This window comes from Nipponia nippon, unplaced genomic scaffold, assembly GCF_047370975.1.
Source record: "Nipponia nippon isolate SJK-2023a ecotype South Korea unplaced genomic scaffold, ASM4737097v1 scaffold_7, whole genome shotgun sequence".
NCBI lineage: Eukaryota > Metazoa > Chordata > Aves > Pelecaniformes > Threskiornithidae > Nipponia > Nipponia nippon.
The window spans coordinates 11,568,809-11,581,680 of NW_028262391.1; the positions used below are offsets into that span (position 1 = coordinate 11,568,809).

General features: G+C 43.6%; 1 protein-coding gene across 1 annotated transcript; it reads left to right on the forward strand.

Moving 5' to 3' along the window:
• Positions 1 to 420: 420 nt before the first annotated feature.
• Positions 421 to 12,383, forward strand: LOC104015709 (cytochrome P450 2J6). The gene is made up of 9 exons (XM_009468497.2): positions 421 to 591; positions 1,949 to 2,111; positions 3,278 to 3,427; positions 4,503 to 4,663; positions 6,618 to 6,794; positions 8,080 to 8,221; positions 9,923 to 10,110; positions 11,296 to 11,437; positions 12,071 to 12,383. Exons 1-9 carry the CDS (start codon positions 421 to 423, stop codon positions 12,247 to 12,249), a joined length of 1,473 nt encoding a protein of 490 aa, XP_009466772.1. The 3' UTR covers positions 12,250 to 12,383.
• The last annotated feature ends 489 nt before the right edge of the window (positions 12,384 to 12,872 follow it).

Consider the following 12,872-nt stretch of genomic DNA (forward strand, 5'->3'; position numbering starts at 1 on the left):
AGATGAACAACTATGTCTGTTTTTAGAGTTCTCGAAGCGGATGAAACTGAGGTTCGCTCATCTCAGTGGTCAAGAAGGGCTCTCACCTGGTGTCATTCCAAGCCAGGTCTCCCAATACCCACCAGCAGTTCCCTAACACGCGCTTCAGGACAACACCTTGAGTACGAGTGATTCCACATTCTCATACTGCGGCTTGCTGTAACCAGCCAGGTGTGCTTTTGGTCAGGGATCAGCCTGATGTATCTCAGTATGGGAAATGTACGGGGTGCGGGGAAAGGGCAGGCAGTGACAAAGAGGGAGGGACAGAGGGAGGGAAAGGAACCGAGACTTTACAGAACTCAGTCTGCAGAGAGAACTGGCAGAACCAGAAGGAAGATCATCTTTTCTAAGATAGAGACAAGCTGATAAATCAGCTCTGAAATGCTGATGATAAGCCAAGCTTTTGTAGTCCTGATCGGTTTTTTCTTAATTGTTGAGTTTTTCAAACTGCGAAAGGCATGCAAGCAATTCCCTCCTGGACCAACTCCTCTCCCATTGCTTGGAAACTTGGTGCACCTGAACTTTCAGTTTCACCGGGATCTTCTGATGGAGGTATTTCTTTTAAGATGCTCATAATTGGTTAATTTTAGTCACAGCTTAAACAAAACTGATATGTTAATAGCACGGTGAACTTTTTAAGTCTTAGAAACTTACAGACAAGGTATGGAGATATAAAGCTCAACTTGATTCCGACATTCAGGTCACCTTCTTATGTGGAATATGTCATCTACATGAGAAACTTAATGTCCTTAAGAATCAAATCAACTTGGGGACAGAGTTTCTGACTCGTTATTAAAGTCAGAGAACACCAATAATTGAAAAGATGCTCCTCCATTGCTGATAAGTCCGTATGTGTTACTTTTTAAAATTCTGATGCACTGGCATTGTCTAATCTGATCGCGAAGTGGGTAATACGGTGCATGCGTATGTATGCTTGTAATATGGAAAGGGCACACACTCCCCACCTTCCAACACCTCCTTAAAACTATTTGTTTCCCACTTGTTTTTAGAGTCAGCTGCTCCTCCCCAGGCCAACCCAGTCCCTCCCTGTACCCTGGCAGTAATTCCTGTAATGGTTTGCAGATGACCTCTGATTCAGATCTATGCTTGAGACCGTGCACACAGATCACTGTGTGCGGTGCAGACTGAGGCAGCGATGCTGTAAGGGAGCGGAAAGCCAGTATCTAAAGAATTGCAAGGAGAAGCCAGTGACTAGTGTGATCAATTGGATGTAATTCTGGTGCCACCTTAGACACTGTCTACCGCTTCTTTTGTAACCTCGTGGGTGTGTTGGAGCAGAGTCCCGTTCTTGGACAAAGCTTTTTCCACAAATGATGGAATTCCCTCTGTCATACACCTGTCCCCGCTTGGATACCCCCGCTGTCTCCAATGGTCAGCGCTCTCCTCAGGACTGCGAGGAAACCCTGGCCTCAGCTGCAGCCCACTGGCACTTCATGGCCGTTGACTAGTTTCTGGCTCCATCTCCTCTCCTGGAGCAGGCAGCTGGAGCAGGTTTAATCAGTTGGTTTCCTTTTGCAAAGGCAGGGCTAGCTGGAGGCATAGAGCCCCAGGGAGGTGCAGAGTGTGGCTGTCCAGTTAACAAGGTACAAATGTTGGGGTTGGATGTGATGCAACGTAAAATACAAAGCTTTCTTTCTTTTGCTGCAGTGTTGCTGCAGCCTATCCTTTGAAAAGAAAATCACTTCCCCCTGGGTAAATAAAATTGGCTGCTGAAAGCCTTGTACTCGGAAAAACAACAGTCTCTTTCTGCTTCTAGCTATAATGATATTCATAGGGATGATGTTCTCAGCACAAAACTGGCCATTGGGCTGGTGAGTAGCCGGTGCAGTGTCTGTCTGAGATGTGTGGGGTTTCACCTGTTCTTTTCTGGCACCTTTTCCACTTACAGCTGGCAAAAACTCATGGTAACATATATACTTTGTGGTTCGGGTGGACCCCAGTGATCATACTGAATGGCTATCAAGCAGTGAAGGATGGAATGACTACGCACCCTGAAGACGTCTCTGGGAGGATGGTATCTCCTTTCTTCAGAGCAATGGCCAAAGGAAAAGGTGAGATTTTCCTGCCATAAATAGTGCACGGGAATGTCGACTTGGTGAACTACTCTGCCTTGTTAGACCCTCTACCCTCCCATTCAGAATGCTCTCCCACCAAATACTGCCCAAGTCCTCCATTAGCTCTTGAGACTAGCTTACTATTTGCCATGATGCCTTTTGTCCTGAGCTTTCCCAGGCCTGGGAAACACTCCAAATGCAGGTTGTTTCTAGGTGACCTTTTTGCTGTGTTCAAGGTGTATGTGATCCCAGCTCAGAACTCAGCAGTTTTGCCCTCCTCACAGAATAATCCAATTTGCTGCACATGATTTTGCTGTACATTACATGAATGCAAAGCTTGTTTATATGTTTGGTAACCATATATGTTATGGTTGCCAAACACCTTCCATCCTGAGCAAGACACCTATAACACCCTCCTTCAGAAGTCTCGTTGCTGTGTTTGCAGCCATTCTTAAATGTTTGGTGAATACCCTTTGATTGTGACAGTGCCTCCGACACACGAAAACCCACTTCTCCTGAGTGTATTTTAGCAGTTTGCAGTCTTTTCTTTTCCCTCCCCTGCATTTGCTATACCTGGGCAAACACGGGTTGTTTAAAGCGAGGTAAAGCATCACCACCACAGAAGCAGTTCAGGACTCTTCGGGTAACCACTAGTGCAATTTAACCATCAGTGGAGTGGTCTCCCTTCCAGAGGAGAAACAGGGCCCGAATGTCACTTGTCCTTCACCTTCATCACCTCAGCCTATGAGCATTGCATTAACTGATCTATATTTCCATAAGCATACCCTGGCCCTGTATACCACTCTGTAGAAATTCATCCAGTTATTCCTATCTTGAGCATGAACACTTGAGTATGGCTAAAGTAGGTCTTCTAAAAAGGCATCTTAAGGTGTTTTGGTTTTTTTTTAAGTCATCAAGAAATGGAGCAGTCAGCAAATCCTTAGATTGGTCTTTTCAAAGATTAACTACGATCAATATTAAGAACATGTGGTCTAGTTATAGCTTGGGTATGTTTGGCTATAATTTCTGGTTACTGATAATTTCACCTAAAGATACTTGTATCACAGTGTATTCCCTGATATACTCCATGTATTTTGTAATATATTTTTGAATTAATTGTTCATGTCTATGGCAAATATTAATATGCCAGGGAATACTCTCAGGTATTATACTGGCAAGCGGTCGCACCTGGAAGCAGCAGAGACGCTTTGGTATAATGACTCTACGCAATCTGGGAATGGGGAAAAAAGGCCTGGAGTATCGAGTGCAAGAGGAGGCCTCTCGCCTGGTGGAGGTCTTTGCGAACCTGAAAGGTATTTATCTGCTAAGAAATCAGGCACTTCTCAGTCCTGAATCCATATCTTTAGTATGCAAACTTACTTACCCCGTTCTAGGGTCGGGGTAGGTCCAGAGTGGTGTATCCAAACTTACCAAGGCCTGAAGAGCAGAGGGAGTGCAGTATCACAAGTGGGAATCTCTTTCTTAAAAAGCTGTTCATAAACCTAATGAAATTGGGAACTTCTGAAATTCCACCTCCATGGGCTTATGATTTCTCTATGATATGATTGTACAATCATACGATGTCACTGAACTGCACAGCCAAGCCATTCTCAGCCTGCCTACAACAGGGAACTAAAGAGTATTGCAGAGCTTAGTCATTTCTCTAAATCTCTAAATTTCAGTGATATTAAGTGCCATGAGGTAAACTGGATATTTTAGTGTCTGTCTGGCTAAGTAACTATTGGCAAGAGAATCAAAGGAAGTAGGAGATGAGAAGGGACTTCAGTGGATTGCCAATTCATCCTAGAGTCCAAGCCAAGATCATTTCCATCCAAATAATTTTTGATGGATGTCTGTCTCATAACTTTAAAAAAATCATCAGAGATATGATGATCTACTGTTCACAGCTGAGACTGTAATAATTTTATTATGTATACTTTGCAGTTCTTATCCACCTATTCTGCTTCTTAAACCTTCCCAAGTTCCTTCAGCCATTCCTCATAAGTAGTTTTTTACATCTTTTAACATGTCTGCCATTCTCTTCTCTGACATTTCTTCCTTCTGACATTCTGACTTTTCTTCTTCCACACAACGGAGGACAGATTTGATATGATATCCTTTAATGGATCTTAGTTGTACAATGTTATTTCACAGGAAGGGCTATGAGATTGTTTTAGAGCTATGAGGAAGCAGTTTAACAGTGTCTTTGCTCTAAGACTATGTTTTATTTTCATGAATACACACATTAATGCCACATCTCTGTCCCCATTCACGACCCAGCTGGATAAAGAGGACATTTTATGTGATCGCTAATAACATCTTGTCCTGTCTGTGTAAGGTACACCTGAAGAAAACATAGAGAGTGAATACCAGTTACTGTGTTTGCAGGAAGACCTGTGGACCCTTCTTTCCCTCTTTTCCATTCTATTTCAAACGTAATCTGTGCTCTGGTTTTTGGATATCACTTCTCTGATGAGGACAAGACCTTCCATGAACTGATCAGTGCCACAGAGATATTATTCAGATTTGCAGGCAGTTTTGTTCATCAGGTGAGTAAATAATATGCTATTTTTTTCTGAAATAGGTAGAAAATGGAAGCGCGGATACAAAAACGTGTCTTCACTAAATACAGAGCAACTGGCAAATGCAAACTGGGAGTTTAGAGGTGTCCTTAGGGGCCTTATTACCACCTCCTTGGTTTTGAGGCCATTCTTAAGAACTCTCTTGTTTCTTTGCAAGTTTAGGGGAGATCTCTCTGTTGACTCCTGGCTTTAAGCCTTTCAGCATTTCTGAGACTGTTAACAGGAACCTTTAAACTTAATTTGAGACTGGAATTTGTAATAAATTTGAACTCTGCAGTGCTGCTCCTCCCACCTCTATTTACTTCTCTCCTCCAAAAATGCGTATCATTGAATTCACTGTTCTGCTTTTTACTACTCTGCAGATTGTATGCTGACGATTTTCTTTTTTTTCCTTCTCTCACAAATAATAAAACATTCATTATGCGTCTTTCCATTACTTCATTATAGCTTGCAACTCGCACATTACAAAAACAATACATACATTCTCTGGCAGTCTCACAATTCAAGTTCTGTCAGAGATTTGTTGGTAGGTACCTCCCACAACATACCATAAAGGCCAACTTTGTGCTTGAAGTGTCTTGAAGTGCACTTAAAGTTTTCCCCATGAATTAGACTTTGTGGTTTAGACCCTTAAAGAGGGACAAGCTGGGTGTGATGGGGACTGGGGATGGCATAGCAAATTCCATTGACATTTGAGTTTTATAGGAAAAGGCAAACTAAAATGCTGATGTGGTAGTAAACCTTTTCAACAAATCTGTCATATGAGGGTAGCACTATACAACTTTCTCATAGTGAAAAATAGAAAAATAGATGACATTTGTGGATGATCAAAGCCAGGAGACCTTAACGATACAGAGAAGTTTCAGGACATGCTGCTACAAGAGCCTGTAAACACTGTGGATTGGAGTTGTAAGAAGGGAACAAACTGTAGTAGTACAAAATTAAATTATGAAACATATTAGGAATTAATGAGATTAATATCTGCTATGAGCTTAGAATATTTCAGTGCAAAGGTTAAGAGGAAAGGGTCTGGTGTAAACTAGGAGATAACAGGATGAAAAAGGCAAATGGGATCTTAGAGTGTTCCCAGCACTATTTTCACTTTAGATCCAGAGAAATGTTAAAGTAGGTTCTGGTGTGCAATAATCTGTGGGACCTGTTCTGGGGTCTTGGACACCTTATCTTGTGAGTCTGGAGTGAAACCAATGTAGAGAAGTGTTAACGGGATGACCTACAAACTATCACTTAAAACTAGAGAGACTTCACTTGTTAGGTCTGAAAGAACAGAGAGGAGACAGAAATGCTGTTTGCTTGGCAGGCTGGAATGGCAGATGCTGCAAAGAGAGAACTCTCTAAGCTGGAGGACAGTACTTTGAGCTGCCAAATGTGTGTATAAATACACTCAGCAGTCTGAAGGTGTGATATTTCTAACCATCAGAACAATTATTAGTGCTCTAGCAGTCATGAGGACTCTGATGGGGAAAATTAAATTAGCTCTTAGAGTGATACCCAGTCTAGACTTTCCTTCTGTGAGCTCCACCAATTCCACCAGTTACTTGAGGCTGCAGACTTGTTAATTTTAGTACCCACACAGTATCCAGAAAGGATGTCCTTACATTTTGAGTGTGTGGGAGCTAGGGTCTCCAACTGTGCCGGAATAAGGTCTTCTAGTGATCTGCATTAGTCAAGCAACTTACTGGCACGAGCAGAGTGTTGTCAGTACTGCCTTGACCCCCAGGGGTGTGTTAAAATTACTAGTAAAGTTTTCCACATGATGGCAAAAATCTACTCAAAGCATTGCTAATTTGTTTATTCCACTATCAACATTTCCAGATGGGACAATTCAGCCTTTTGGTGTTTCTAAAAGCAGCTTTGTTACTGACAGATAATTCACACTACCTCTTGTGTGTCCCTCCCGCAGCTGTACGAAATCTTCCCCTGGCTGATGTGCCGTCTCCCTGGTCCTCATAAGAAAGCGTTGTCTTGCTATGATGTCCTGAGCTCTTTTGCAAGGAATGAGATCAGAAGACACGTGGAGAGAGGGATACCAGATGAACCGCGGGATTTCATTGACTTTTACCTGGCTGAGATGGAGAAAGTAAGTGATGGTTCTGCCTGATCACACATTTATGGAGTATAAAGCCAAATAGACCATTGAATCATCCAGTCTGACCCCTTCTGTCATAGTTTCTTACATTTCATAGGCTTCTTAATGTGAATACAGTAGCTTGGGACTTACTAACTCATGTCTCCCAGGAAGACACCCGGTTTTATGTTTTGGTTACATGAATGAATTACCACAAATTATGTTAGGGTGTGAACTCATACGCTATCATCCGCTTTCCATAAATATCCATGTGTGTACTTCAATCCTGTAGTAAATATGAGACAGTTTATGCCTGTAGGTAACATAACTTTGGCAGACCACCTCACCTTCTACGGCAGGGTACCTCATGTTTACAAAGGGATTAAATACGCATGCATAGATAATTACCCTGAAATAGCTGCTTCTTTGGGTTTCAGTGTGTGTCCTAACACTGGCTGTCCTTGTGCCACACAACTGCGTGGTTCCTCCCTCGCGAGGGAACCATTCGTGGAGGATCTTCCCTTTACTGGAAGCTCTCTTTAGGCCCTGGTCTGAGGAGATTCTCGACTCTTTAAAGGATTCCCAGGCTATCCTGAAATCCCTTGGTATCATTCCCGTAGCATCAAAAAGAGAGCAGTCCTTCCACCTCCAGCCCAATCCCTTTCAGCAGTTGTACCTCAGCAGTCCCAGCCTACCTGATCCTTTGGCCTACCTTGGAATAGTTATTTCATGCATCATACCTGTCAGCTCTCTTGGCAGGTGGATGCTGTCATCAACAGATCCTATCTTACTCACTTATTACAAGAAGAAAATACTTGGGTACCTCTCTCCCGCCAGTTCACATCTATCCTAAACTGAGAGAAGAAATTACTCTCAAGATGTTCTGTTGAGATCCTTTTATTCAGATAGATTTTCCTTTGGTATTTGCTAGCACCATTTGATAGCATCCTGGAGAGACCAAGGCCTAACGAGTGACACATTGTGGGGCGCTTGTTGAGAAGCACACTCTAGGCTAACTGCAAAACTTGTAGTGTGCTTTGAAGTTTTCATCATTTAGTCAACAGGCATAAAATTGCCTGACTTTTAATGAAAGAGCATTCCACCTCATGAAAAAGAGCAATGCAGACTTACCGTGGCCATTTGGGAAACTATTAATCTCTTAGTACTTATCAAAAACCATAATTTTTAATATTCTTTGTGCACATGCCAGCTGTGGAAATAACAACTCTCACACAGGAGGCATACAGGATGACCTAACTTCTATGCTTTAACTTCAACTTTTTATCATCATCTACAGTCTAAAGATGGGGTCAAGCCCAAGTATGATGAAGACAATTTGGTATACGTTATAAACGATCTTTTCCTCGGTGGATCAGAGACCTCAAGCACAACATTGTACTGGGGACTGCTCTATATGGTAGTGAATCTGGACATCCAAGGTGAGAGGGGTGCTTGCTGTGAAAGGCTGTGGGTACTACAGATGTTTATGGCTGAATAGAATGAGTTGCAGGCACAAAAGCCACTAGTTGAGCCTGGCTCTCACTCTCTGAAAACACAAAGAATGGCAGCAGAGTAAAAAATCAGAGGCCCATCCTAGGAGCTGACCAAACCAGGTGGCCGAAGGCACTTGCAGTGAGACAAAAGTTAGCGCTTTGCAGCGACAAGTCAGTGAGGTGCTCTGCGTGGAGTGTTTGCAGGCTGACTGATGGCAGCAGGAACAGATATCAGAGCTCTAACCTGAGACCTGTCTGCACCAGACATCATTCAGGCATGAAGAACGCTAACACAGCTTTGCTGTGTTTGCCACACAGTCAGCTTACGCTCTCTTCCCCTTCTGGCACAATGCTCCTTGCTGGGCATACCAGTACTCCTAACAATCCACTGGATCCCTCACTGGACAAACCAGCTGGACAGATGTTGGCAGGTTACGAAGGGCTGCAGGTTGCCCTAAGGAAGGCCCGGCGTCCTGGCAGAGATGGCCTTTCTTGTCAGGAAACAGGTAGAGAGATGCAAGATAACTTGCATCGTGCAAATCCATATACTTCCTTGACGAATGCATTGACTCCTTCCTGTCTTTGCTGAGTGCTTCATGCACAAGGCTGGGCAATGGGCATCCATGGGTTGCTCAGGGTGGCCTCAAGGTTTCAGTAGAGCATATTCTGCAGGTAACCAGCCGATGGTGTTAGCATCCAGTCTTTAAATAACCAGTAACGTTGCAGTTTGTTCACGAAGCAGCACACAAACCTTAGGAGAAAACAAAGCATGAATGCGGAACAACTGCAAGGGAAGAAAAGACTGTAGAAATAGAAAAAGAAGTTTAAGGGGAGGATTCTGGCTGCCTGATACGTAGAGGTGGTGTTTTCAGGCAAGAACTGCTGGCAGTACACGCAAACTGTCCCTGTCTGAGTTAATATTGCAAAAGAGGTTGCTTATCTGATCAACACCAATTCTATGAATGTCTCTGTAGATCCAGGCTGAATTTTCTCATCCACATCTAGGTCAGGAAGAAAAAGGATATGGCCAGGGTGTAAGGAGGACTTGGGTACTCCTGGGGCTGGCGGCTCTTCCATCGGCTGTGCTTGAGCACTGAAAGCAAGGGGGATACCTGCATTCCCACAGCCTCAGTAGGAGGCTGAAAAGGCTGTGTTACTGAAGGCGTATTTGCATCCGAGGTTTTAGGCAGATTCAGGTGTTGTTTGTTCATACAGTATGTTGCCATGCTTGGACCAACTCTGCTCAACTCATCCCTGGCACTGGGAGTTAATATCTGAGGCATTTATGACAAATTTGCAAATGAGATTTAGATTTTGAGATAAAGTAAACTAAGCAATCCCTAAATACCTTTAAAATCTGGAGCTGAGTGACTTGCCCTACACCCACTAGGCATTCTGTAAAACAAATGTCAGAGCTGGACTAAGCAGAGTGTAGTCCTTGCTTATGATTCTGGACCACACTGGTTTTTTTCCTGTTTATTTTTATTTTCATATATTAAAATTGAGCGTTAAATAATATTAAATCACAGGTTATGGACTTTATGTACTATGTTAAAATAATACGTTTTCCTATTGCTCTAAGAAAAAAGCCCAGTTAAAATATTTGATGCATTCTTCCCATGTGAAATGGTGAATATTTCTCCACAGAGAAAGTGCAGAAGGAGCTGGATGCTGTTTTGGGTCCTTGCCAGTTAATCTGCTATGAGGATCGGAGCAAACTGCCCTATACAAATGCTGTGGTTCATGAGATCCAGCGCTTCAGCAACATTGTCTTTGTCGGCATGCCCAGAGTGTGTGTGAGGGACACAACATTGCTGGGCTTCCCTGTCAAAAAGGTACAGACACACTTTCAGCCTCTGTTCTTTCTTCAGCAGAGAGACATTTAGCTTTTATTCCAGTTTTGTAGCCCATGTTCCATCTATAAATTATTCTCCATATAACCCAGGAACATGGTGCCTGGGGAACGGTTACCATTTGTGGCTCCAGGAATGAAATAAGTCTCTCACTCAGCATGTTGAAGCTCAGAAAGCTGATGAGACCCCTGCCCCTGCTGCAGAAGCCTCGAGCTCCTGCCCTGCTGATCAACAGCACAACTGCAGAGACCAGCTCTGCTTGGCTGGAGATGGTCTGAGAGGAGAAACTGGTTTGCCAAAGCACTGGTTAAGCCATCCCTGCCCAACTTGGCACTGCCAGCACTTCTGGATGGAGGAAGACTTGTGAGAGGACAGCTCATAGCTCCACTGACTCCGTGAGCTAAGGGACCTGCCTGAATCTCTAACGGATGAGAGACTGTCAGCTACAGCTGAGGGAGTTGCTCCCAAATGCTGCCTAAGACAAGTGTTCACAGCCAGTAAGGCATTTTGTAGAGTGACATAAGCTGTGCTGAGTGCCAGTTCTCACTGTAAAACACTAGCAAGACACGGGAATTAGTTGCTTTTATTGCAAGAGAGATGGGAGAGGCCAGCAGCATTACTGGCATCCGGGACTGGCCCCACCTAACTCATTTTGAGGTGACAGTTTCACTCTGTTCTGTCTGCTGCTGACGGCCAGGTAGCTAAGGCACACGAACTGGTCTGCTGGGAACAACAAATAAAGAAAAAGCCTAAAGTACTACTGCTAAAAGGGCTCAGAGGTTGTTGTCAATGAGGTATTGCTGTTATTTCTGGATGCATTTCTCTCTCTTGAGCCTGAAAGGAGGTTTCCAGTGCTGGGACCTGAATATTAACAAGAGTCCTACTAGAAGTGTTATTAAGATTAGTAGTAAAAGTGGTTACAATGCAGTTGTACCAACATCACTAATGCTGTTAACATGCACTGACGTAGCTGTGAAGCTGAGAACCGATAATTTCCAACTCAGAAAATGAGCACAAACTCCAATTTTCTAGGAAAATGGTCTTCTAGCCACATCATATCTGCTCATTACAAAGAAACGGCAACAAGCAGCAGTTTTATCCGCCAGGCAGAAACTGATGGGTGAGAGGCTAGTAGATAGAACTGAATCAACAGTTTCTTCCTTGCAGGGCACCATCATTATGCCAAATATAGCATCTGTTCTGTATGACCCCGAGCAATGGGAGACACCTCGACAGTTCAACCCTGGCCATTTTCTGGATAAAGAAGGAAACTTTATCCCTCGAGAAGCCTTCTTACCATTCTCAGCAGGTAAATGCACAGGCAGTTTGAACCAACCCAACAGATTAGATGAAGAATACAGAAGTGTGAGATTATGCTCTTTCTTCAGATAACATCATCTATCTCTGCTGTTTGCTGCTTTTAAAGAAGAGTATTGGCTTGTATCTGCCAAGGGAGATGCTTCTGTGCTGTCAGACCCCACACTGTTCTTAGGGCACTGTCGTGGGAACCCCACTCAAACTCCTGAACCTCCTAGGCTTGTTGCATGCCGCAGTCATCCACAGGTTTTGTCTGTAGTATTCTTTATAAGTACTTTTTTTCCTGAGAAGCCCTGTGTTGTGTCTGTACTGGAGTTACTTGCAATCCCTTTTAAAGGAACAAGCTGAAAGAAAAGCAGTATGCATCCTGGTAAACAAAGGATTGAGGTCTGGCTTACAGAACTGGAAATCCAGTTGCAAAAGAAGGAAATAAGATAACAATGCACAGTTAGAGATCAAAGTTAGCAGTAAAGTCCCTTTGGCTTTTTCTTTTATTTGTCTGCTAATCTGGAAATGTGAGTGTATTATTCACCTGTTCTGCTTCTGTCATTGGTTCCAATGAGGAACCCTTGAAAATTAACAGTAGGCCTAGATACTCACCATCCTTCCCCTCTTCCTTCTGCAGGGCACCGTGTGTGTTTGGGGGAGCATCTAGCCAGGACCGAGCTCTTTATTTTCTTTGCCAACCTGCTGCGGGCATTCACCTTCCGGCTCCCTGAGGGGGTGACGAAGATCAACACAGAGCCCATTTTGGGGGGTACGCTGCAGCCCCACCCCTACAGGGTTTGTGCCATCCCACGCTAGGCTGCAGCACATCACAGACCAGCACGAGACAGCCACCTTTACCTCAGTGGATTTTCTCTCCATGTATAAACCTTCTTCTACTAGCCAGGATATTGATATTAGTCTATCCCAGGGCTATTCAGAATGCAGATGCAAGCCACGATCCAGACTACCAGTACTTTTGGTCTGGTCCTTGTGAAAGTCCCAGAAATTCTTGCAAGGATCTTAACCATTTTCTACTCTTGGAGAGCACTTGAAGCAAGATGCTATGGTTCCCAGCTGAAGCCAGCGTGCTGTGTCTCCTTGTCCTAGCCCAGCAGAATCGTCATGATGCTTGCTCCTCAGCAAACCTCAGTAAAATTCAACAGAGGATCTCAGCAAGAGCCAAGTACGTGTCATTTCTGTGAGTGGTTTGATGACCTCAAGTAATTTGACTCTGGAAAATGCACTTTTGAAGCCCTATTTTGGTTTTACTGTCCTGAACTTAGACAATTTAATTTGTTGTCTGGTTGCAAATAAAAAAAACCCCAACACCCAAAACCCAGGAAAGACATTAGAATGTGGGTGCATTAATGTCTGAATTTGATGTATCTCCCACGTAGAAGATGAAGAGAGTCAATCTAAAGTTGAAAAAAGAAACTTAA